At 40.3% G+C, this 27,316-nt stretch overlaps 1 protein-coding gene across 2 annotated transcripts in view; it reads left to right on the forward strand.

The window, feature by feature from the left end:
• The first annotated feature begins 1,232 nt into the window (after window positions 1-1,232).
• Window positions 1,233-27,316, forward strand: part of etv4 (ETS variant transcription factor 4) — a 103,505-nt gene continuing 77,421 nt past the window's right edge. For both annotated transcript variants that reach the window (XM_068013355.1, XM_068013356.1), the window contains exons 1-5: window positions 1,233-1,493; window positions 17,669-17,781; window positions 18,114-18,201; window positions 18,312-18,359; window positions 22,997-23,050. In XM_068013355.1, coding sequence (XP_067869456.1) covers window positions 17,725-17,781; window positions 18,114-18,201; window positions 18,312-18,359; window positions 22,997-23,050 — 247 coding nt within the window. In that variant the 5' untranslated portion in view covers window positions 1,233-1,493; window positions 17,669-17,724. The remainder of the gene's footprint in view (window positions 1,494-17,668; window positions 17,782-18,113; window positions 18,202-18,311; window positions 18,360-22,996; window positions 23,051-27,316) is intronic.

The following is a 27,316-nucleotide window of genomic DNA, read 5'->3' on the forward strand; positions in this document are numbered from 1 at the left end:
TGTCATGCTCTGAAATTATTGAATTCAATGTTCAGTCCGGCAGGCTGTAGTGTGCCTAATCGGTAAATGAGATGCTGTTCCTCGAGCTTGCGTTGATGTTCACTGGAACACTGCAGCAATCCCAGGACAGAGATGTGAGCATGAGAGCAGGGGGGAGTGTTGAAATGGCAAGCAACCGGAAGCTCAGGGTCCTGCTTGCGGACTGAGCGGAGATGTTCCGCAAAGCGATCACCCAGTCTGCGCTTAGTCTCCCCAATGTAGAGGAGACCACACTGTGAGCAGCGAATACAGTATACTACATTGAAAGAAGTACAAGTAAATCGCTGCTTCACCTGAAAGGAGTGTTTGGGGCCTGGGATAGTGAGGAGAGAGGAGGTAAATGGGCAGGTATTACACCTCCTGCGATTGCAGGGGAAGGTGCCCTGGGACGGGGATGAGGTGGTGGGGGTAATGGAGGAGTGGACCAGGGTGTCGCGGAGGGAACGATCCCTTCGGAATGCTGACAGGGGAAGGGAGGGGAAGATGCGACTGGTAGTGGCATCACGCTGGAGGTGGCGGAAATGGCGGTAGTTGTTGCAGTCACCGAGGTCACCCTCGTTCTTATAGAGGGTGATGATATTGGCATCGCGCATGTCCTGTGGTACTGCTCCCTCGTCCCAGCACAGGCAAAGCAGTTTGTACAGTACTGAAAGTATAGCAGGCTTGGCACTCTTGATGATTTCAGGGGTAATGCCGTCCTTCCCCGTCTTTTCCGCTGGCTAGGGAATCAATGGCATAGATGCATATAATTTAAGGCAAGACTTAATCCAAATTTACTCCAGTTTTTCTCTGTAAACAGAGCTCCAGGGTGTATGCATGTTGGGGCTAGATCTGATCCAAAGAGCTTGGGATACCTGTTAACTGAGTAATTAATTAAAGAAACTACAAATTAGAAACTTGGTATAGAAACTCTGTTTTGCAAAATACTGAAGAAATCCCAGTTAGGCCTCCCTAAAAGAAAAAGATTGTTTAATACATTTTGTCTGAGTAAATACTCACTTCCACTGCTTCCAGATTTTATGAATGACCCCTTGAAAGTTTTTTTTTGTGAATGAGAGGCCATGGCAGAGGATCTGAACTATGAATGGAACAGAGCGCCTGGATTCTGATTGGTTCCTGAGCTGGGGGGTGGGTGTTCCATCTTCAGGTAATATAACACCTCGATTCTCACCTCTCATAGGCTGGAATCTTTGTTAATGTCATGTCATTGACTGAGTCAGGTCATTCATTAAAAAAAGGAGAAAAAAAAGAGAAAGAAATCTGAGCCCGTGAAAGAGGAAATGAACCAATCGCCGAATCCCTTGGGCAAACAACTGACTGAAGCAAGAAAAACAAGTCTTTTGAAAGCATCACCGAAGTCGGCTGCACAGACTTATTAAAGGAAAACTTTACATATGCGGCGTTCCGATTGCGGGGATTTATGTTGCATCAGCCAAAACACTTCCATAAATCAGGTGAGATCATACTTTTGGATGAAGTTTAATTTCTTGTTGCAGCAGTTTATTCAGCCCCTCCACCCCCTGACGTTTGGTGCTTATCAAGCGTTGATCTGCTTTGTTTTATTGGTCTGATCCGAGCAAACATGAACCAAGCTGGGCAAGTGACACTGGAATCGCTTAAAGCTGCACCGTCCCAGAAACACACCTAAGAAACGGCGCAGTAAAATCAACTGTTTTTAAAAAAAAAGTAACATTGCATCTTTAACCCTCAGGGCATTTCCAATATTTTTTAAATTAAGGTTGCCCACTGTTGGCATTTTTCACCTTTTTAACAATACTGGAAAAAAAATAATAAATTGTGTGTTTTAGAACCAAGGTTTATGTTTGCAAATACATTGTGAGGAACCAGTTACTAAATCCTCGTCCCACTTACAAGCACATTTAACTTGCTGTAAATTTGATCAAAGCTCAATTATCTTTTTAAGTTGATTTGAGAATTAAAACTATACCAAATGTTCCAATAAAAACCTTATATGTATTTATTTACTTGATTTATAGCTATGGCAAAGCAACTTAAGGTACAGTCAGATATAGTTTTTAGAGTGAAGGAGTTATGTATGGTACTTTTTCATTTCTTGTTTTAAAAAAATATATACCACAAGCTCATTCATACTTTCAAGGCAATTTGATTAATATCTGCTTGGTTTTTAGTCATTAAGTTCTGAACTCATGCAGATGGAAAATACAGATTGCAGATTGTGTTTAAATATAACTTTTAATATTATCCAGCTGTGGTCTGAGTTCAGAATCCAGTGCGTAAAGATTGTGCTCCCAATCAGTAAAAATAAAACTTGTTTATTCGGACAGGAACAGGCCTTTGAGTTGTTTTCGTTCACTGTCTTTGAGGCTGAAGATTATTTTCAATCCTTAACCTTTTATGATTTTGTTACTAAAGACTCGCAGCAGCTTTCAGTCAGGCAAATCACACAGTACTTCTCTTTTTCTCTTCCTCTCTCCTTCTCTCTGACACTTTGTCTGAAGGAATTCTCTTTTTTTAGTTGGGACCTGGATGTCTCAGTAACCAGTAAAAGGGCAGAAAGGAGCAAAAAAATGGGAAATATTAAGGTTCAAATGTTTCACTGAAGTACGGTCAAGGGATGTAAAAAAAATCAGACATAAGCCATAATCATTCTTTTCATCGGCAAGTTTTCTATTTAGAATAGGAAGCATGGGGTAGTAAACCCACAAGTGATGGAAAAGTGAACCCTCATGATGTGAAACAGACTGATTTTTACAGTGGTCTCAGAGGGATCTTAAACAGCCCTGTCTTCAGTAACATAAGCAGTTTTTTTTTTGAAGAGTGCCTGAAAGTGCAGCATAAAGTCCTGTATTTGTATTTGTTGATGTTGTTGTAAGTGCTGATGGTAGCATGAAGTGGTCTCATTGTTTTAACACTGTCATAAAGGACCTTTCAGTGAAAGGTGGTTGGGTGCCAGTTGCTGCATGATAATTATTTTGGATTGACTAGGCTGCATCATTTAGCAGTCAGGAACAAAATGCTAAAATATACGGTAAAAGAAATAGAAATTTGGTGCAATTTTTTTTATCTCACCGTTTTTAGTTGCTACAATTTTCTCCCCTCCAATTTACTTGGAACTACTCAGCTTCTGGTGTCTCATTTAAGTGCTGATTATGCCCATGTATTCTCCATGGTGAATGTCAGCGTATTACTTGAATACTCGGGGTATCAACCCCACTCTTGGCCTCTCCTGTAATCTACACATACATTCTGCCAGCAGGGTATGACGGACAGCCATCAGGAGTGATAACCCTGGTCAATTTTCCTCAATGGTTATAATAGTAATTTCTTTTAGATGAGTTTTGAACATTGGTGGTTTCCTATAAATCCCCTTCCTGCTCGTCAGAAGTATTGATCACCCAGTGATCGCAGTTGGTTGCCTTGTTTGTAAACAGGAATTGCACTTTCTGCAAAATGCTAATTGCGGACAATGTCTAATCCTGCACTTGTACCTCGTGTTCTTCCCACATGTCACAAGAGCATTCAGTTCCTACCAGCCTGCTGAAACAATGGACATTAGAGTCCTATTGTATACAATACTTGGGGAAGGAAAGAAAAGTGCATTGATGTTACTAAATCTAGAAATAGGAAAGTTGACCATATCGCTATAAGTGCCCTGGGATATTTTACTATGTTAAAGATGCTTTATAAATGCAAGTTTTTGTATATTAGCAGGAACATTCTACCTTTTTTTAACTCTCCTTTCCTGAAACTGCTGACATGCTTAGGAATAGTTCCACGGTGCCAGCAGCTTTCTCGTACCTCTCACAAGTGACCATTCTTTATGTGTTAACCTGGACCATGAGTATCCGTGGGCCAATTGACAGTGCAGAGATGCACAGCTGAGTGTGAACCCATTATCAACTGATACCTACATGGATGTACTTTACAGCAAGACCACTAAATCCATATAAAGAGCAGGAACTCTGATTTTTATCCCCTCCCTGGTCCGTGGGCACTGAGGCCAGTTTAACCTCTCCACTGGCTGAGGTCAGCTAACTCAGCATAGACAATAATTACATTGGTAGCTTGTTTATATAGCTCAAAGACACAATTTTGGTGAATTTACTCACTGAACCTTTTTTTAAAAATGGTATAGGACATTGCTTGTAATGTCAATCTGTCAGGACTTCATTAAACTATTGTAAATCTCATACACAATGTAAATACTCCTTAAATTCCTTTTGAATTATGTCTGTGCAAGGGCTGTGTTAGCAGATAACTCAATGTTTCTCCTTTCCATCTTTTAGAACCACATTAGAAAATGCTTTTGACAGATTATGTAAATACAATGCCACTTTTCTCATATATTACTGGCCATGTTAATTAAAGTTTCATATTCATCATTTTACTGTGGAGTTCGGGGAGAGACTTTTCTATGGCTCCTCCATCTCCTTCACTGGCACCTTAAATCGCAGCGAAGTCTGGACACGGTGCTGGAATCTAACTGATGAGGAGTCACAACCTTATTTGACTTTTTTAGCTTAGCATCTAATTGTGTTTTTCAGACTTTCTGGTAAAGTCTATAGGAAACAATGTCTGTGCTGTCTGCAGAACCTTCGAGAATATCACACAGATGTGAGATTGTATTGATTGCATAAAGGAGAAAACAGCAAACCCAAGCTGAATACATAGAGGATAACTGTAAAATCTGCGATGGGTGTTTTTTCCCATGTATGTGAAAGGTCCAAGAATTCATCAGTGAAAGATTTCACATGATTTTTACACAATGTGAACCATTCTCACTGTTCACTGAATTCCATTAAGTATCTACCTGCTTTTTTTATTGACAACAATGGTTTTATTTATTTATTTTGTGGGCAGGTCATCTTTAAAATTGCATTTCTGCAAGTGCAGGCCATTTTAGCCTTGTTCAAGTTCTATGAGCAATGAATATTTTAAGTTTCCATGAGGCCAAGTGATAAAAAAAAACTCAGCACATATACAATAACAATTATTAATATTTTTTGGAAGGGTCAGTTTGAAAAGTTTGCTAAAAAAAATCACCAGAAAATGTTACTTGCAATTATTTTATTTTGAATTAATTTGTCCAAATAGACTTTTTTAACGATACTATTTAAACTTATTTTTGACATCCTTGCTATTCATTGTCAGTGACTATATTCAACCATATGGGGAAAAGCGTCAGGAATTTAGAGAAGAGTTTTACGATGACTGTCACTGCCCATCGATCATCTACATTTACTAAAGTTAATTAACAGAAAAGAACAGCCACCAGGTCTCCAATTCCTGCACCTTTGTATCCAGACTGTACACTCCCTGCTGCCTGTATTCTGATACCTGGAATGATATTCTGTATCTCTCAGCCTTGCATGATAGATTTATTTTCGGCAAGGCCTCTGATTTGTATTTTTCACAGAAAGATGGACAGAGTCATGGAATGTGATCGCAAAACAGCTGTAAAAATGCCACCACCCATGTAATATAAATGAAATCACTGTATAACGATGGTTATAGCTGTTTCAAAAAAGGGACATTTGTGTATAATATACAAACTTAATTAGTTTCTTATCATTTTAGGAGATTTAACAATATTAACACAATAACGTAACAGACTGGAGTCCGCCTTTCTGCAGTAGGTAGATGAGGAGAGGAAGACATATTAATGTCATCTAATCTAGATTTAACAAAACCATTCACATCACTGTGTTAGCAGCAACTTTGTTTTCAGTTATATCCCATGAAGGGCATATTTGTATCAAAGAATGATTAAACAGTAAAATGGAACATTAAAACTTCTCATTTTAATTAGTCTTTAATCTTTATGATTTGTGAGTGTGCCACATAGACACAGAATATAAATTAAGGATCAGAAGATGGTGATTCCGGTGTGGGGAGGAGATCACAGATGCATTTCAGAACCTAGCATCTGAATAAACTTTATTCAGATATATTATTAGCAGACTTTGCGGCACTAAAGGCGTTAACCACTGAAAGCTCATTAACATTGTTTTGCAAGAGAAACAATTAATGCTTCATTATAGGCTCATAAAGTGAATATGCTTTAGTTGAAATGAAGATACTGTTGTATTTTATGCTGAAAAGAGTGGATTTTGTGTTTTAATGCTTTGGAAATGTCAGATATTTCCTAGAATGCAATGTTTTGTGGGCCCCTTAAGAACTTCTGCAATATTAATTTAAGCTATCCTTACAAGAGTTTTGTATGAACTACAACAACAATATCTTTCATTTACATAGCGTTTCCAACACTCACCTGATATTATCACACACTAATGCCCTATCTGCTGGTCAGTCCATTCATTACCTTTTATTACCTTTATCTATTGTCACAACAGACATTCCCACACATTCTATACTACAACAGAGAACGAAAAGCTGTTGAAAATGGTAGCAGTCAGCCAATTTTTATTTATTTTATTTTATTTAGAGATACAGCACTGAAACAGGCCCTTCGGCCCTTCGAGTCTTCAGATTCTTTCTTCGAATGCTGCAGTGCAGTCCTCATAACTGTTGTGCTAATCAAATCACACTATTTTATCAGAAGGCTGTATAAATATGCAAATATATTGAAATGTTTTGCATATTTATAGCTTGTTTTTTTCAGCTTTTGTAAAATAATTAATTAATGTGTTTTGGACAATATCCTCTGGACAAGAGGAGAATAAGTGATATCAATCTTTAGAGGCCTATGAAATCCCACAAGGGAAACTGCACTAAGGGGTTCTGTAGATCCAATAAAAAAGAATGCAATATTCTAATTTATGCTTTTTCTTGCTGCTTTATGCCCAGCAGGCATCCTACCATTTAACTGACAGCAGGCAACAAAGATATAATAATGATTAGTTCCCATCAGTTTCTGATGTTCCTTAAAAAACTCATTTTAAAAAATTGCAATTTTGCAGAAAAATTCTAGTGTCTAATAATAAACATTAAGAGAATTTTACATTTTTCCCCGACCATTTTTTCCAACAAACTTCTCCGCTGCTCTCCTGAAGACATTGACTTCTTGCTAGGGTACAATTGCATGGTTGTCCTCCCATACCTCACCCAAGTGTGAGCCTAAGCAACATTAGCAAACTATTCATTCACAAAAGCCAAGTCATAGCCTGATCCACTCATTTTTCAATATTCACACATGAGCCGTTCTAACAGGTGTGAGTGGATAGTGACCAGGAGTGGCAACTCTACTGGATTATTTCCAACTCCCTAATCCAGTGGCAGTAAAGCCATTTGTAACACCCTCATTGCTGCTGTGCTGAGATCAGCCAATCCAGTACAGATCTGAGATTGAACTGGGGCCTACCAAGTCTGTGAAGTTCAGCTACTCAATGCACTAAGCAGCTGAGTCCTGCGTTTTAAAGGGAGACCGTTATCTCACTGGAAAAGGAAGGGCTGCATTGACCACCCAAACAGGTACTTTGTAAAATTTGAATTCAATGTAACATCTTCACAAATCATTGTCTTTAACACAAGAAGTAAACATAGGGAGGAGATAAGCGATAAAAACATTTTGATTGGTACCAAGCTAGAGACCATGTGACAAAATTTTAACTCGCTCAAAGCCAATTCACTTACACAGAGAAAAAAATCAGGCCCGATCACATTTTGTAGCATGCTTGCGCAGAGCCCTGCCCCACACTCCACCCCAGTAGAGTATCACAAATTGCAACTCTCTGAGTATCTCGAGAGCTTTCTGTAGTTTTCCATTACGTACAGAATAACGGATACCTGAGAGAATCATTATTGTCAGCAGTCTCGCTGAGGACCTCGGTTGATGTCAGAGATTGGCCTAACTATTGTCATGTGAACTCCTTGCTAAGATTACTGCCTAGGAATCCCCCCAGGTATATCTGATATTTTTGATAAATGCGTGACAAAGAGGGTTGGGGACTGGTTTATTTTATTTTTGTTCCTTTTTGTTTTGCTGGTCATGGTGGGCGTTGATGTCCTAATACTCTATCCAGTTGCGGTATGCTGATGTATTTACTGCAAGATTAACGACTGTAACAGAATCACCAGGTTTACTCGTCTTTAACTGCAAACTATTACCAAGAAATAGCAGACTGCTGTATACTATGTATTTTAAAGTCCCCTGTAGAAAAAGACTTCTTAAGTAGAATCCTACAGAAGTGTATAGATACCTTAATTGGATAAATTAATTTGAAATAATACTTTCAGATCTGTCATGGCAGCAAGACAGGAGGTCGCAAGGTGGGAAAAATGTAACAAAATCAAGAAATATTCTTTGCATGCAAACTATTAACAGCAAGTTGCCTGGAAGAGTGGGTATGGCCAGGAGACTGTACTAATTTAAGGATTAGCTAGATAAAGTAATGGAATGATGTTGTGGGTGGTGTTCTGAAAATGAGACCAAATGGTTGAAGGGCCTTCTTCATCCAAGCCTATACCATGAACTTGTGCGCACTCTTTTTTTTAAATAAATCACTTGAGAATTTTTATTTAAATGCTAGCATAACAATATTAAAGAGAGCATCAGCAAGGGAAGCTATTAAATAATGAAAACTGATTACTAAGTTATAGGATTCCCATTACCGTGGAAGCTCCATGGGAATTGGGGAGCATCTTGGGACATTTTGTTATGTTAGAGTTCTATATAAATGTATCTACCATAATAAATGAAACCCTTCCCTCCAATAATGGAAGCTGATGAATAATTGAGTGTCCTGAGATTTTGGTCATGCACAAATACAGTGATATCTTATACAACAATGAAGACAAGTACAATACAAATTACAGAAACTGAATTTAATCTTTCTATCCTGCTATCAGACAGGAGGATATTAGTGCTAATGGGTTGTGCAATGAAGTAAAATCTCACAGAAGGTTTTATCATGCAGATAGTTGGGAAAACAGACAATTGGAGCTCAAACAATGGTGGTTTCATTGTATTTGAACATAGTTTGCAGGTGTTATATTTGTTTGTGATGTGCACAATGAGAAATAACATCTATCCCATTGTGTCATAGAAACCCATTCTCCTGACTGAAACTCCTGAGTTGGAGGTCTTGTACCCACCCAAAAAAAGAACTAGTTGGAACTGGCCTCATGATAGTTGTCCCTGATCAGGGCAAATTTTATGCCATGGTTTACTGAACCTCTGTGGGATCTGGGAGTCTTCTTTTCTGCATCTAGTAATGGCCTCACCCCTCCCTATCTCTGTAATTTCTCCAGCCCCACAAACTTCTGAGATATTTGTGCTTATCTAATTCAGGTCTCTTGAGCCTCCCTAATTTTAATCGCTGGTGGCTGTGCCTTCAGTTGCCTGGGCCCTAAGCTCTGGAATTCCCTCTCTACACTTCTCTGACTCTCAACCTTGCTGTCCTCCTTTAAGAGGCTTCTTAAAACCTACCACTTTGATCAAGCTTTTGATCATTTGACCTAATATCTCCATATGTGGCTCGATTTCAAATCTTGTTTTATAATGCTCCTGTGAAGTGCCTTGGAATGTTTTATTACGCTAAAGGCGCTATACAAATATAAGTTGTTGTTACAATTTCTGCCTTACAGTTCGCCTCTGACAGAGCCCACTCCAGTTTATAGGTTACAATTGCAGATAGCAGACCTCAGGATGCAGTCACATAGCTACTCAGAAAGCAGATCAATGTGGAAAAATTACATCTCCACTCTGGTGTTTCATGTTCCCTTGTGATGGCACACATCAATGGCAAATGTTAGTGTTTGCCCAGAGCCACTCTTACACTGTGTCAACACTACCATTTTACCAGTATGAAATCAGTAGACAGAGGTGGCAGACTTTATTTTGGGGATCAATCACTCCAAAGAAACTTTGTAAATTGTATTGTTCACTTTGCAAAGCACCATTATGTTAAAAAAAGGATTATATTTTATCTGCATGTTTGGCAGTACCACGGCCCAGAGGATTGATACATAACAAGATCATAATAAATATGAAGGAGGAAAGCCATTCAGCCTTACTTAATTTATGCTTCCAGAACGACCCCACAGTACCCCATCATGGCATCTAGCTGTTTCTTGAATAATTACAGTGTTTTCACCCCCACCATCTACCTGGAAGTCCACTCCACATGTTGATCACTTATTGTGCGAAGAACTTCCACACATCCATCCTAATACTAGTTTGAACCTATATTCCTTTAATAATAATTTTTAAAAAAACAAAATACTACGGATGCTGGAATCTGAAATAAAAACAGAAAATGCTGGAAATACTCAGCAGGTCTGGCGGTATCTGTGGAGAGATAAACAAAATTAGCATTTCAGGTCTGTGACCTTTCATCAGAATGTATATTACTTTGTCCCACTTTCAATTTAAAATAAATTAATTTTCTGAATTTACCTTCTAATATTTTTCAAGCCTCTATAGAGTCCCCTCTTTTCAAGGCTGAGAAAGCCATATTTGTCTAGTCTTTCCTCATAACTCAGTCCTCTGAGTCTAGGGATCATTTTCATGACTCCTTTCTGAACTGGCTCCAGGGCCTGCATATCTCCCTTGAGTACTGGATGCTCTAGTCAAAGTGTAGTCTGAACATAGCACTATACAGTTTGAACACGACTTCCTCTGAAATGCTATACTGCTCTATTGGATGAACACTCTATTTACTTTGTTGATCATTGCTGCACATTAGTTGGAGGTGTTGAGCATTGAATCTACTAAAATCCTTAGATCTCTTTTGACACTATTCATAGGGAACTTTTGCCACTGATTTCTTTCTTCCTATGTATAATACTTTATAATTTGACATATTAGATTTTCATTTGCCATTGTTCTGCCCACTTGCATATTTTGCCCGACTCTATTGTAGTTCCTGAGCCGTTTCCTCAGAATCAGCTGCCCCTCATAGTTTGGTGTTATCTTCAAAGTTAACCAATTTGCTTTGAATTTCTGGGCTGAAGTCACTAATGTACATTCAAACATAGGGGTTCCGTCTGTGATCCCTGAGGCACCTCCTCTCACCCCAACATAAGGTCATTAATGAATACCTGCAGCTTTCTGCCCTTCATCTAATTTCTTATCCATTTTCAAACTTTACCCTGAATCTCCCACTGCATTGAGTTTACTAATAGATCAGATACGGATATACATAAGAAAATACAAATTAGGAGCAGAAGTAGGCCATTTGGCCCCTCGAGCCTGCTCCACCATTCAGTAAGATCATGGCTGATCTGTTTCTGACTCAAATTCCACACTCCCATCCACCCCCGATAACCTTTGATTCCCTTGCCTAACAGGAATTTATCTACCTCCGCCTTAAAAATATTCAATGACCCCGCCTCCACCACCTTCTGAGGCAGAGGGTTCCAAAGTCGCACAGCCCTCTGAGAGAAAAAAATTCTCCTCATCTCTGTTCTAAAAGGGCAACTCCTAATTTTAAAACAGTGCCCCCTGGTTCTTGTCTCGCCCACAAGAGGAAACATCCTTTCCACATCTATCTTGTCCAGACCATATACTTCAATCAAATCTCCCCTCGCTCTTCTAAACTCCAGTGAAAACAAGCCTAGTCTGTCCAATCTTCTTAGCTTTTCAGCAAGAACTTTATCAAAAGCTTTTTGGAAGTCTAGCTACACTACATCAAGGGTCTGTGCATGCTCCCCTTGGGATGACGCTTCCTCAAAAAGACTAAAACAGTTGATCATGGAGGATCTTTCCCTACCAATTCCATGTTAGCTGTTGTTTACTAAATTATAATCCAGAGTTAATCTGCAAGTTTACTCCTGATAACCATTTCCATTATTTTTCATGGTAGGGAAGTAAGTCTAACAAGTCTGTAATTGAGTATTGCTTAAATAGAGACATGTTGTTGAAGCTTTTCATCTTGCACTCATCAGGACAACTGCAAGAATACCAATGTAAGGACAAACAACAACTTTATACTGTATATACTGTTGTTGTTATTCACCTTTACATTGGTATTCTTGTGGAATGTCCTGATGAGTACAAGACAAAATGCTTCGACAACATGTCTTTATTTTCAGCAATACTCAAGTTCTGTACTACCAAACGACTATAAGTCTGTGTCTGCTTTGTCACCCTTTTTGAAAATTGGCATAAAATGAGTTTACTTCTAATCTACCAGGACCATGTAAGGTTTCAATGGCTCCTTCGTAATGGCTCTCAATGGCCCATAGATCATCACCTTTATCTGTCTTAGTACTCTGAAATAAATACCACTTATCCAAGGGCAATGGCATTGAGGTAGAAGATCAGCCATGATCTAGTTGAAAGACAGAGCAGACTTGAGGGGCCGAATGGCCTACTCCTGCTCCTATTCCTATGTTCCTATGGAAAGTTATTTGTTTTGGGTACTTTAAGTCTGGCTGGGATCTCCATTTCTTACCCCAAAGTCATTACTTCAATTTCAATTATCATAATTTGGGGAGAACATTTTGCTCATATTTTCCCCAGTGAATACTTGAGAGATAGTAATAATTTAATGAATTAGCTACCTTGTCTCTTTGTTTGGTTTCCACCTGTATGTATTATAAGAATCTTATGTCTTCTCTGACTGCTCTGTACTGAAATAATTTCTTACTATAATGTTTTGCCCTTACAGCTATGTTTAAATCCTGTTTGCTGACCACGCTTGTAAAATATATCTGCATGTTTGTATATTCATCCCAATGAATCGCTTCACCTTGTTGCTCCCTGCCAGATTTTTCAACTTCATTTTTCCTCCTTAGTTCATTTCCATATAATTTGTTAATTGATTTAGGGTCACATTTCTTTAGTTTACACTTGCTGATCCTAGGTATAAATTTACCCTGCATACTGAGCATTATGTCTTTAAAGGTGCTCCACTTGTCCTTTACTGAAGTGTTGAACAATTCTCCTTGCCCCCCTCCCCCATCACCACCTCCAGGAGCCCATCAATTTTCAATTTGAATAAACTATTCTCTCATATCTTTTGAAGTTAGCCTGTTTAAAATCATTTCTGAATCCCTGCTTATTTTGAATTTGATGATTCTGGGTCACAGGTGTCACGACTTCTATTCCCTGTATATCATCTCAGTTACATCATTACCAACTCAAGATGCGTACTGCCTCCTGTGGCTTCCCTGATGCATTAGGCCACAAGGCAATTATGCATTACGTTTACCATCTCTGACTCTGAACCACTTGGGTATTTCAATATATATATATTTGGTTGATTGAATTCCCCCATTAAAATAACTTTCAGCCTTCACATGCTTGTTTACCTTTTTGTAGAGTAAACATATCAGAGGTAATTTTCAACTTACCACTTAGCACAAAACGAGCATTGTGGGTCAGGCACTTGTTATAACAACCGTGTGATTTTCTGGCAGTTTCTATAACTAGTGCCTGATCTGCAATGCCAGTGTTACGCTCTGCTGGTAAATTGAAAATGATTCCATCATGTCTGGATGCCCAGCAACAGTTTACTTTCTGGCGGATTATTTGGCTCATAAAGTGTGATCTTGTCTCCAACCAGCATTCACACATTTTTAAAGACTCTGGGATAGGCAATCTCAGTCCCAAAATGACAATGAGAGCTATCAAATATAATTCTAGAAATACTGTTAGTGATATCAGCATACAAATGCTTAATGCATCCACATGATGTGCCTCTGTGTGCTAACTTAATGATGGGATTAATTTGTTTATTTTAAATGAGTTAACAGATAAAAAAACATACAAACATATTAAATATTCACTAATATCAACAGTAATTCTAGATCATTGATCTTATTGTGTATTTACTGTATTTGTTTATTCTTTATTTTATTTTTACTTTGTTGCTGCTCCAAAGTTCTGTGGATGAATGAAGTATAAATGGGTATTTCACACTCTAGACATCATATGGCTTCTAGTTATGGCCTGGGAACTGTTTTTCAGTTTATTTTCTCTGATATTTTCACAATGTGAATTATTCAGCTGCAGCAACAGAGCAAGATTTTCTACTGTATCTTAATTCTTACCCCTTCACGCAACTCTTCAACCCTAAATAAATGTGTGACAGAGCAAATAGCAAAGTAACAAGTCAAAAATCTGAAAATTGATAATAGTTGCAAAATTCACTGGTAAGCAATATCCTGCTGGCACCTGATGTTATATAGAAGTAGTGCCAGCTGAGAGGCACTCAAACAGAAACTCTAAAATTCTCCATGCTCAGCTCTCCTCAATGGTCAGATTCACTTATACTAAAATGTGCCATCGAAAGCACTCCATTAATCTAAGACCACCTGAAGACATTAATGCATTGAATCCCTCTGTAAGAATTTTCAAGAAGGTCGTTAATCACCCCAGGAGACAGTTGAGAAACAGTTCATGTAGTATGGAAATAAATTTAAATAATTTCACATTGCTAGCACATTTTAAATGAATTAAAATTTATAGATATAATAATACATTGTTTCACCTTGCAACATTTCCCACGTCTGCCCCTCTAGCCCCCACTGCTGTTGAAATGCTCAACCATACCTTTGTCACCTCCAGGCTTGAATGCTTCACCATTTCTCCTCACTGATCTCCTGAGCTCCACTCTACATAAACTCCCAACTCATCAAATTCTAAATTGCTGCAACCTGTCTCTGCAACTTTGTCCATCCCTGTGTGTCAGCTCTTTGCTCTTCCGACTCTGGACTCTGCTGCATCCCCCTGCTCTATTTTCAGTATCAGAGCCTTCAACCAATCTAGCCCTACAATCGGAAACTCTGCCCCTCTAACCACTTACCCCAACCTTCTCAACACTTACCTCCTTTACCGTGCTTTAAGCCAGCTTTCCTCATCATTTTGCTATTATTGCTCAGTGCCTGTTTTTGGTGCTGTGAAGTGCTTTGGGTCGTTTTTGATTTGGGGAAGGATGTTTACAAAGAGATGACAGGTAAAGATTTATAGGGGCCAGGAGGCTTGATTCTTATGACATTGGTTTTGGTTTCACTTTGAACAGTGAGTTGGGATACGGACAATGGTTTGAAAAGACAGTTGGAGGAAACTTGCCAAGAGAGCAACACCCAACTCAGTCTGTTCCAGCTGTTTGAAAAAGCCTGCCAGTTTTCCATCTCTTTAGAAGCTGAGAAACAACTGTAAGAAACTGCCTGAAACCCCTGTTACTGCATTTTCCCTGAAAAGCCTGCCCAAACTGATCTTCAACGTCGTCTGTCAAGAACTGTTCTAGAAAGAACCCAGTGACAGGCGTCTATTTGTATTTGGGACGACAAATCTAAAAGGACATCTGACATAATTTCATATCTTCTCTTTTTTTTTCAAGAATTAGCAAGTATTTTGGTCACGTGTGTTTTTTTTATACTAGAGCGCTAAAGAGTAAATCTCTTTATTTTTTCAATTAACCAGTGTATGTGTGTGTGAGGGGCTAAGGTAAAAAGGGAGCTTTTATATTTCGATCTGTGTGTTTATACTTTGCTACGTTACTGGTTGAGACTTGTTTTATAATAAACTGGTAATTTTATTGTTTATTGAGTGCGATGGGACCTCCTGAGATGTGAACAATGCTGTATTAATGCAAGTTCTGTCATATATATGTATATCTATATACAATGTTTGGTGGGCAAATATGGAAACTTTCTACCATGTGCATGATGGAGTGGTAGCAAGTAGTGACCAAAGTTTATATTTATTTTCAAGAAATGGATATTCTACCAAAGATTGCATCATTGGAACTGACAAAAAGTATTGCTGCAAGAAAAGACGGTTTCAAAGGCGGCGGCCACTGGCAATTTATGTAACTTGTGTCACGTGAAGTATTGTGCAATTGAGTCACAGCAAGTGCCTGTTTCAGAAATAACCCTCAGAAGTCAACTAGTGAGACTCAACCCATACATCTGGTATAAACTGGTCTATTGTTAAAAGGCCCTCCCATGAAATCTTATCTTCAGAGGCCCAAATCAAAATGTACACTGGACATTCCTGTCACCTGTTTATTTCACTTTACTCTTATTGAAGAAACTTTGAGTCTACGTTTGTTGCCATTGTTCCATTTCTACAAGTTAATCCCTCCAAATGTACTGTATCAATGATACCAATGTTATGAGAGTTTAGTGTGTCCCCCCCCCCCCCCCACCCCCCAACCTCCACACTGTTCACAGAAATGTAATTGAATTTAAACTTTTCCAAAGGCTGGCTTTTGGGAGAACTTGTTTTCAAATGCAGGATTAATTTTATAAGTAGAGCACTTCCTTACTTTGAAATGAATCACAGACATTTTGCTAATTCTCCAAATTTAATTATGAGTAAAATAGGTTCCCCAACAGTGGTCACACTGCAGGCTCTAAAATCAAAACAGAAAATACTGCCAACGCTTAGCAGGTGAGTCAGTGTCTGTATAGAGAACAGTTAAGTTACTATTTCAAGTACAGTCCCTTCATGTCCATGACCATAATTCTGTTGCAAATGTGTTAACAAACCAATTAACGTACATTTATATAGCATCTTTCACATCCCCAGGATGACCTAAAATGTTTCACAGCTTTTGAAGTATGGTCATTGTTGTTTTGTCGGAAAATGTGACAGCCAATTTACACACAGAAAGATCCCACTACCACAATGAGATAAATGACCAGTTAATCTATTTTTAGAAGTGTTCATTGAAAGATAAATGTTGACCAGGACATTGGGAGAACTCCCTTGGAACCTTCTGTGTCCTCTGTTTTAATGCCTTGATGGAAAGATGGTACCTCAAGCATGTAGCACTCCCTCATATATATTTACTGTATGTAGACTCAGCCTAGATTATGCACTGAAGTTCTTGGACTGGACTTGAACCCCATGACCTTCTGACTCAACAACAAGAGTGTTACCACCGAGGCAAGCTGCCACAGATTGTTACCTTGATTTTATTGTAATGCAATCGATGGATATATCAATGTATTTAGATACCTAGCAGGGCCTCCACTGAATTTTCTTTCAAATTGTTCCTAAAATGGTGCACTTTTTAACCTCATAGCATGGCTAACATATGCAAACTTCAGGACACGAGCACAAAAATCTAGCCTGACACTCCAGGGCAGTACTGAGGGAGTGCTGCACTGTCGAGGGTGCCGTCTTTTGGATGAGATGTTAAACCAAGGCTCTATTTGCCCTCTCAGGAGGATGCAAAAGATTCTATGGCATTATTTTGAAGAAGATCAGGGGAGTTATCCCTGGTGTCCTGGCCAATAATTATCCCTCAATCAATATCACCAAAAAAAAAACAGATTTTCTGGTAATTATCACATTGTTGCTTGTGGGAGCTTGCTGTGTGCAAATTGACTGCTGGCTTTCCGACAGGAGGACGGTGACTACACTTCAAAAGTAGTGTAAAGTGGACAACTTACATCGTGAAAGGCGCTATGGAAATGCAGGCTTTTTTTTATTTTAACTGATGGTTGCTCAGGCTGCATAATCTAAAATGCGAGCCCAAGAGTTTTTTTTCATTGATCTTTCAATCAAAACGCAGAGCAAAATGTGTCCAATTTCTTAGCCCGTCTTTAAATGGGTGCATGCTTGCTTTAAAAGACTGCGTGTTTCTCTGGGAGACCAGCCGTTCACTTGCCTGCAGGCTGTCTCTTGGATTTTTTTTTGTGAATGAAGCTTATTACTTATGCATGCCTCGCTCGTTCATTCATGATCTCTCTCCCCCCCCCACCTCCGCCCCCACCTCAATCTCCGCAGGCTGATCGAAGCTTCTTGTTGTCAAATCCAGTCTTAATGCTCATAAACGGTTAACAATGGAACACAGGATGGATGGCTACTTGGATCAGCAAGTGCCTTACACATTTTCAAACGTGAGTACAGTCATTCTGAGAAATGGACTGCTACTGTCGAGCTTTGAAAAACAATGGAGCCAAAAGATCTGAACTGTAAAAAAAAGGTGTTTTCTTTTTGCGTCGCGATCTTGTTGAATCTGTATGTTTGGGGGGAAGGGGGGGGGGGGGATAAATCTGTAAAATCATTGAGACATTATTAAAAGTTGTAAATCGATGGCACCAAAGATTGGGAAACTAACAAGAGTCGGTAAGAAATGACGGGGCGATGTTAACTATTTGAATGCATGAATCTGAATTCCAGGTAAAGTTCGCTGAGCGGGTAAACACACTCTGGTTATTTTAACCTGCAGAAAGTGCACGACACTGGGACCTTTGAGCGGGCGGTGACCACCAGAAAGAGGAGATACATCACCAAAGAATTAACTCAGGATTCAGAAGGTATCAACTATATCAGGAAGCTGGCTTTTGCATGAGTATTTAAAACGTGCGCCTCAATAGACTGGGAAAGCTGCACTTTTAAACTTTACTTTTCGTTCTTCCTTTTCTAGATCTCTTCCAGGATTTAAGCCAACTTCAAGAGACTTGGCTTGCAGAAGGTGAGTTTAAAAAAAAAACAGGAATGTTCGTGGGGAATTTTTAATCTTCCCATTCCTTATGTATAGCTAAAAATCTGATATTTGTGGACTTTGTTTTGCTTCATTACTCTATCTTTTTCTTTCCTTCCTCACCTTTCTACTTGCTGCCATTCTATAATAATTTTCTTGCTGATTCATGTCACCTCGTTCAGTCTTTCCAAACATCGGTGAGTTTTGCTTGAGCAGGTCTGTGCTTCGGCCGCTGTGTTTTGTACATGCCCCCGCGTAATGTACAAGCTATCAGAAGGAAACATATCCTGATGTTAAGAGTTACATTTTTATATACTTTTATATTCCAGAGTTAGTTATGTTTCTTGGCTGCTGAAATACTTGAATAAAATAAATTAAAGTAATTGCACAAAGTCTCTGAAACTCCCAACACTTTAATCTTTAGCATCTTCTAAAGGATTTTTGAACCCACTTTTGTGGTGCCAAGATTTTAAAGCCACGAATTTCAAAATACCGACACTACGATTAATGGGAAACATATGCAGAGGTTTTTTTGGGGGGGGGGGGGGCGGGGGAGGGGGTTGCTGTTGAATGAACTTGTGGAAAACACGTGAGTTCAGTCTGGGTCTCTTTTCCGACAGCACGCTAGTCGATGTGTTTTTAAAAAATTCCTCCTACAGTTTGATTTGTGCGTACAGCAATTGCAGAGAATTCCTGAAATCGTTGGAAGTGTCCGTTTGTGTCTGCGCAAGTTCTTAAAAGTGTGTGTGGGTGAGGGATGTCGCTTTGCCTGGATTGTAATCGGAAACCGTCAAAAACAAAAATCAAAAGCTACACCAAATACAAGTTCAGACAACCTCTCCCGCTTAAAAGGAGTTTAATTCTTAAGCTAGTAACCTTTCACATCTAGGTGTCCCTCAGCATTCATTTCTGTATAACTTTGCCTTTGGGTGAATTATTTAAAAATGTATTACTTCTTTCAAAAAGGGAATGAAGCAAATTGCTGGGACAGCCCTTAACGTGAGGTTCTTTCACTGAATATTTGTAATGAAATCAGCTGGTGTCCTACAAGTTTGTTGTTTTTTAAAAATTAAATCTTTATGCACATTTGCCCACTTTCTGCCAAAGATTGGACATATGGTGGTGTTTTCAGTAATGTGGTTGAAGCCCTGTCGATTCTCTTTGCCAAAGGTGGAAAAAAAAACTCCTTGGCATGGATTAAATAATCAAATCTTCCAAATCTGTGTCCAGTTATAGCCTTACAATTGACACAAAAAAATAAACACTTGTGGGGGAAGGTCAGGGGAGTGTGCCCGAGTGGGTAGGGCTTTCAACGAGCCAGCTTGGGCCCAATGAGCCAAATGATCTCCTCCTCCTCCTCCTCCTGTGCTGCAAAATTTGATGACGCTTGGCCTCAGTGCCCAGGTAAGGAGAAAGTCCGTCCAGGAACTCCTGCTGGAAAGCCTGCCTGTGCACGCCAGATGAAGACCGGTTCAGGTTTGGTTCCGATGCCCTTCATGGTCAAACAGCTTGTGGATGCTCATTGGTTTGGCTCCCAGATAAAGAATGGGTGAGACGCTAAAGAATTGCCAGCACCTTTGGAAATACATCTCGACAAGAGCCAGTGCTTTCAGCGCCGGAGGGGAGAAGATATATTTAAACTAGACTTGGATTCCATTCTTGCCTAGTAGAGCTCCTACGGTGCTTGGCTTCTGCTTAGAGATGTACCTCTTGGTATCTCATTTCATTATGCTGTATGTAATAATGCAGGAAACTCCTTAATTCCTATAAAAACAGCAAATGCTAGAAATACGTAGCAGGTCTTTTGGCATCTGAAAACATGGCTGGAGATAAGGGTCTCTATTTAAACTGTTCTGTCTTTTTTTACTCATTGTTAATGGACGTGTTCTGCAATTCAGCATTGTCAATTTTCTTTTAGTTCGGATTTTCAGCATTTTTCCCCAAATTTCCTTTAATTCCTAAGTTTTTCCTCTCCCCAACCCTTTTTCAACATTTTATTTATGCAAGCTGGTTTAATTTATTGATCGAATTGTATATAGTTCTGCAGTATAAAACTGATTTCTTCTATTATTTTGTTTCCATCTAAAGATTTTGTTTGCTCTGTGTGTGTATTCAGTTTCGGTCAGCATAAAAAGCTTGAACATATGATATTACATTGGCTAAAGTACAACAGGACAATGATTTCTATTAAACAGAGGTGTTTTCACTGACCAATTAATAGATTACCATTTGGTAAAACTGAGAAGACTATTAATGTGTATTTTGTATGTGTATACTGCAATGTCAGTTGTTTATCTATTATATACCCTTAGTAACGCCAATTTATTTGGATTGTGTGGGGACAAGTTATAGGTGATTCCACTAGTTAATGGCTAAAGCTCAGACCATTAGAAAGGGATTACAGCTTTAAGAAGGAAGTTAACCTAGACGATCCTGAGCACGCCATGGAGTGGTGTCATCTTCATTGCATTTTAAATAAAAATACTTTGCCAACCTTTTGAATACCAGATTTCCTCAGACCCGCAGAACTCCGGTTCATCTGAAATAACATTTGAGAAGTGCTGAAAAGTAGTGATCTTATTTCTTTTGTCATTTCCAATGGATGGAAAATCACACATAGTGCATCCACATGCACCTAGTGAACAGTTTGTTGCATGTAGACCCCACCGGCAGTGTGGGTCTCATAACATTTCACTCATATTCTCATTTCCATTTAGTGTATATTAAGATATTTCAAAATTTAAAGGCAGATTTCCCAGTTAATTAATTAAAATGGGAGGATTGTCAGGGGAACTGTATTACTGATGTCCGGTCACCCTTGCTCAGTATGCTTCTGGACTGCACCAGACCACCCTTTATGCCAGGCACTCGGAAAATCTGCGAGTCTTCAGAATAAAGATTGCTGTTTCAATACTGAATGGGGGTGACATTGCTCATGCTACGTATGGCTAGCGAGTCCAAATATGTGGCCAAATATTAACACTCACCACTGAGCTAAATATTTCATCAGCTCGAAATCAGTATCTTTATGTTATCATTCCAAAGAGTAACTTCGCAGAGAGTATTTATAAACAGTGACTGCTGTTCTGTTATAAAGTTCCGTGATGGGGTGAGAGAAAATTGTCTATAAGTTAAACATTTATTCCAGGGTTACATGTGAGTATGCACAAGTAGAAAACTGAACTGGAGTCTTGATTTCTGGATACACTCAGTACTGTGTTAGGTTTAAAGAAGATCTCTTCATTTATCCCATATTATCTTAAGTGGATAAATAAGTAGTCATTTGCTTTGAGGAGGGGGGGCACGTTCCATGTAAAATATTTATTGCCTTTCATTTTGCAGTTGCCCTTTTCCCAAAATTCTAGCTATGTGCACTAGTCTTATATCGAATGGCCGCAATACAGCTTCTGGCAGTCTGATACCTGGTCAGAGAGCATATAAAATGCTCATGTCACTGCTCGCTCCTGCCAGGCAGCATCTGCACAATAAACATTGGAGTCCGGCATCCATTTATTTTCTTTAACTGTTGATCAGGAGCTGGAATTTATTCTGCAAACCTAGTAATAACGAGGTGTTCATGGCCGCTGTTGGCTTGTGATGTGAATCGTGTTCTTTAAGCAGCATAAAAAAGGCATCCAGCACTTCAGTGCCTCAGTGAGTAAACACACCACTTATTATCCTAACAAGCCATCTTCTTTGGCCTCCTTATCTCGAGAGACAATGGGTAAGCGCCTGGAGGTGGTCAGTGGTGTGTGGAGCAGCACCTGGAGTGGCTATAAAGGCCAATTCTAGAGTGACAGGCTCTTCCACAGGTGCTGCAGAAAAATTTGTTTGTCGGGGCTGTTACACAGTTGGCTCTCCCCTTGCGCTTTTGCCTTTTTTCCTGCCAACTGCTAAGTCTCTTCGACTCGCCACACTTTAGCCCTGCCTTTATGGCTGCCCGCCAGCTCTGGCGAACGCTGGCAACCGACTCCCACGACTTGTGATCAATGTCACAGGACTTCATGTCGCGTTTGCAGACGTCTATGAAGCGGAGACATGGACGGCCGGTGGTTCTGATACCAGTGGCAAACTCACTGTACAATGTGTCTTTGGGGATCCTGCCATCTTCCATACGGCTCACATGGCCAAGCCATCTCAAGCGCCGCTGACTCAGTAGTGTGTATAAGCTGGGGATGTTGGCCGCCTCGAGGACTTCTGTGTTGGAGATACGGTCCATACAAACTAGGTAAATCCAGTACAATCCCTGCTCTGCCAGAGCACTGAAAATCAGCCTGTGTTGAGGGGCAAGAGTGAATCAACAAAGGATTCCCTCTCCTGATCACTTGTGGCACTTGCTGGAAAGTGTGTGTGTACAAATATTGGCTGATGGCAGAGTCTGTCTTAGTAGTGATCACCCCTTTGCCAAATAGCCTGTCATCACCCCCTGTCTAGAATGGCCATTTCGGCAAAATACACTTGTAGAATCAGACCCCAACAAGAGTTGCCATTGTGCAGTTGGGCCAACTCCCAGCTGTACTGATGTCCTACAGAATAAGCTCCCCATATAACCCGAGTGCTGTTTAGAGTGGGGAAAAAAGGAGCCAATTTTTTACAGTTCTAAAATTTTCCTTCTCTTCATATTCCAGCTCAGGTGCCAGACAGCGATGAGCAGTTTGTACCGGATTATCACTGTGAAAGCTGTAAGTATTTTCTTTCTCACTCTTTGCCATTGAGTGTATTTGGTGACTTGAAAACATCTCTTCAGAAAATGAGTGTTTGAGAATTGGGCTCCACAGAGAGCAAACATATCTTTACATTTACATTGTGAAAACAGCTTCCCTTATCACAACCATAGACCACGTATACAACCATTAATGGGGGGGGGTGGGTGCAGGGGAGAAAAATCAGGACAATTTAGGGGTTTGGAATGAAAGGAAGAGGGAGTATATGTCATGCAAAAGAATTTAGGAAATGGAATATGCTATCATCTTCCACCTCTGCCTCCACCATGGTTCTTCCAAGTCATAAAACCTACATTTTATTGAATCTAGAATGTTGTTGGGATAAGTGACTGGGCTTGTGTACACAATGAAAACTGCACTCCTATGTTGTAAAAAAAACTGTAAATGAAAGTTTCTACAACACCAGGAGCTGCATCTAACATTGAATGAGTGAACTCTGCAACTGTTTTGCAATGTAAATGCATCACAAATGACAAAACGTCAACCAGTCTTTTTCTGCTCAATCAGTTGTTTTCTCCCATCAGGAGGTATTTTTGTCATGTGATCTGCCATATCACCAGTGCCCCTCCCCCATCACTGTCCCATGAAGTGAAAGCAGGCAGCCCGTTGCATTTTATGAATGGGTTGGTTGTAATCTGTAACAGTAAGAGCTGGCTGCAACAGGTCATTATGAGCAGGAAGTGCTTCCATATATGGTCATTAGTTTGTTTTACTGGTGATGAATGGTTGACAGGTCTACAAGTGTCTCTTGCTCGAGATATGACTTGTTGCATAACGTGTGTTGTCAGTAAAAGCTAAAGAGCACAGCCAGATGGATTATATTTACCCTCACAGCTCACTCCCTCTACAGCAAGAGGTTTTCTGTATTGGCAAATCTGTTTTCAAGTAACATTTTGTATTGATTTTTTTTTCTCCAATGTCTCAAAACACCAACACTAATTTGGCACAGGTTTGTGTATTAATACAACACAATTCCACAGCCAATTTGTAAAGAAAATATTTGTTAATTTAAAACTGTTTTGGTATAAATTAACTCACAATAATTTTAGTTTGCCTTTTTGTTAAAAAGCCACTTTGTGTTTTCTCTCTCAAATTTTTCCCCCTCTCTCTTTTTCTCTCTCTCCCTCTCTTCCTCTGCTTTTCACCCTAACCACCTTTCACAGTATACCAAGTGCAGCCTAGGCCACTGCCCACCAGTGATGGTCTGAATCAGCCAAGGAGTTTGCAAAATTGGCCTCTGAACAACATTTTGGGCTGGATTTAACCCCCCACCCCGACATCGGGGGTCGTGGCGGGGCACCCGGAAAATGGCTCCAGGAGATGCCCGCCACAGGCCTTGACACTGGGAAGGCCAGGCCCCATATTGCTGGCAGTGGCGAGGCCTCATGGCAGCTCCACCACCCCCCACCCCCCCTTCCGCCTGGTGGCGGCATCACGATTTGAATATGGAAATGTATTTACACTAATGAATTAAATACTTACCCACTTTGCCCAGCAGTCATGCCATATTGGTGGCGGCGGCCGGCACTACCACGCTTTTGGATCTCCATTCAGAGATCCAAGGCGGAACACTGGTTGGGAGGGGGGAGCAGGTAAGTTTTCAGGACGGGGTGGGGGGTTGGGGGTGGCGCGGGTTTAAACGTTTTCGATTGGTCCAGGGGGTGGTGGGAAGGGGTAAAGTTCATAGTTTATTAACTATGTGGGGGGGATGTCAGGAGCACGAAGTAAGTTTTCTTTTGGGGGGAGGGCAAATAATAAATTTGATGGTAATTGGGAGGGGTGGGGATAACGTTATTTCATTTTTAACACTCATGTAACCTTAAAATTTTAAATTAAACAATCATAGAGTTATACAGCACAGAAACAGGCCCTTTGGCCCATCGTGTCTGTGCTGGCCATCAAGCACCTATCTATTCGAATCCCATTTTCCAGCACTTGGCCCGTAGCCTTGTATGCTATGGTGCTTCAAGTGCTCATCTAAATACTTCTTAAATGTTGTGAGAGTTCCTGCCTCTACCACCCCTTCAGGCAGTGTGTTCCAGATTCCAACCACCCTCTGGGTGAAAACAGTTTTCCTCAAATCCCCTCTAAACCTCCTGCCCCTTACCTTAAATCTATACCCCCTGTTTATTGATCCCTCCGCTCAGGGAAAAAGTTTCTTCCTATCTATCCTATCAATGCCCCTCATAATTTTGTATACCTCAATCAGGTCCCCCTCACATCCTTCTCTGCTCTAAGGGAAACAACACGAGCCTATCCAGTCTCTCTTCATAGCTGAAATGCTCCAGCCCACGCAACATCCTGGTGAATCTCCTCTGCACCCTCTCCAGTGCAATCACATCCTTCCTATAGTGTGACGACCAGAACTGTACACAGTACTCCAGCTGTGGCCTAACAAGCATTTTATACAGCTCCATCATAACCTCCCTACTCTTATATTCTATGCCTCAGCTAATAAAGGCAAGTATCCCTTATGCCTTCCTAACCACATTATCTACCTGTGCTGCTGCCTTCAGTGATCTATGGGCAAGTACACCAAGGTCCCTCTGACCCTCTGTACCTCCTAGGGTCCTACCATCCATTGTATATTCCCTTGCTTTGTTAGTCCTTCCAAAATGTATCACCTTCTCAGGATTAAATTCCATTTGCCACTGCTCTGCCCATCTTACCAGCCCATCTATATCGTCCTGTAATCTAAGGCTTTCCTCCTCACTATTTATGGCACAACCAATTTTCGTGTCATCTGTGAATTTGCTGATTATACCTCCTATATTCACATCTAAATCATTAATGTACAATACAAACAGCAAGGGTCCCAGAACTAATCCCTCCGGTGCACCACAGGCTTCCACTTGCAAAAACAACCCTCGACCATCACCCTCTGCCTCCTGCCACTAAGCCAATTTTGGATCCAATTTGCCAAATTGCCCTGGATCCCTTGGGCTCTTACCTTCTGAATCAATCTCCCATGCGGGACCTTTTCAAAAGCCTTACTGAAGTCTATGGAGACTACATCAACTGCCTTACCCTCATCGACACATCGAGTCACCTCCTCGAAAAATTCAATCAAGTTAGTTAGACACGCCCTCCTCCTGATAAAGCCATGCTGACTATCCCTGATCAATCCCTGCCTCTCAGGTGGAGATTAATCCTGCCCCTCAGAATTTTTTCCAATAGTTTCCCTACCACTGATGTTAGACTCACTGGCCTGTAATTACCTGGTTTTTCCCTACTACGCTTCTTGAATAATGGTACCACATTCGCTGTCCTCCAATCCTCAGGTACCTCTCCTGTGGCCAGAGAGGATTTGAAAATTTGTGTCAGAGACCCTGCTATCTCCTCCCTTGCCTCACATAAAGGCCTGGGATAGATCTCATCTGGGCCTGGGGATTTATCCACTTTTAAGCCTGCTAAAACTGCTAATACTTCCTCCCTTACAATGCTAATTTATTCAAGTATATCACAATCCCCCTCCCTGATCTCTACACCGACATCATCCTTCGCCATAGTAAACACAGATGAAAAGTAATAATTTAAAACCTCACCTATGCCCTCCGGCTCCACACACAGATTGCCACTCTGGTCCCTAATGGGCCCTACTCTTTCCCTGCTTATCATCTTGCTCTTAATATACATATAAAGCACCTTGGGATTTTCCTTTATCTTGCCCGCCAGTGTTTTTTCATGTCCCCTCTTTGCTCTCCTAATTACTTTTTTAAGTACCTCCCGCCCCCTACACTTTCTATACTCCTCTAGTGCCTCTGCTGTTTTCAGCGCTTTGAATCTTCCATAGGCCTCCTTTTTTTCCTGATCCAATCCTCTATATCCCTTGACATCCAGGGTTCCCTGGATTTGTTGGTCCTACTCTTCACCTTTACAGGAACACGTTGGTCCTGAACACACACTATTTCCTTTTTGAATGACTCCCACTGGTCTGATGTAGACTTTCCTACAGGTAGCTGCTCCCAATCCACTCTGGCCAAATCCTGTTTTATCATATTGAAATCGGCCTTCCCCCAATTCAGTACTTTAATTTCCGGTCCCTCTTTGTCCTTTTCCATAACTACCTTATATCTTACAGAGTTATGGTCACTATCCCCAAAATGCTCCCCCACTGACACTTCTATCACTTGTCTGACTTCATTCCCTAGGATTAGGTCCAGTACCGCCCCTTCTCTTGTAGGACTTTCTACCTGCTGGCTCAGAAATCCCTCCTATATGCAG

This window comes from Heterodontus francisci, chromosome 33 (genome assembly GCF_036365525.1).
Source record: "Heterodontus francisci isolate sHetFra1 chromosome 33, sHetFra1.hap1, whole genome shotgun sequence".
NCBI classification, from domain to species: Eukaryota; Metazoa; Chordata; class Chondrichthyes; order Heterodontiformes; family Heterodontidae; genus Heterodontus; species Heterodontus francisci.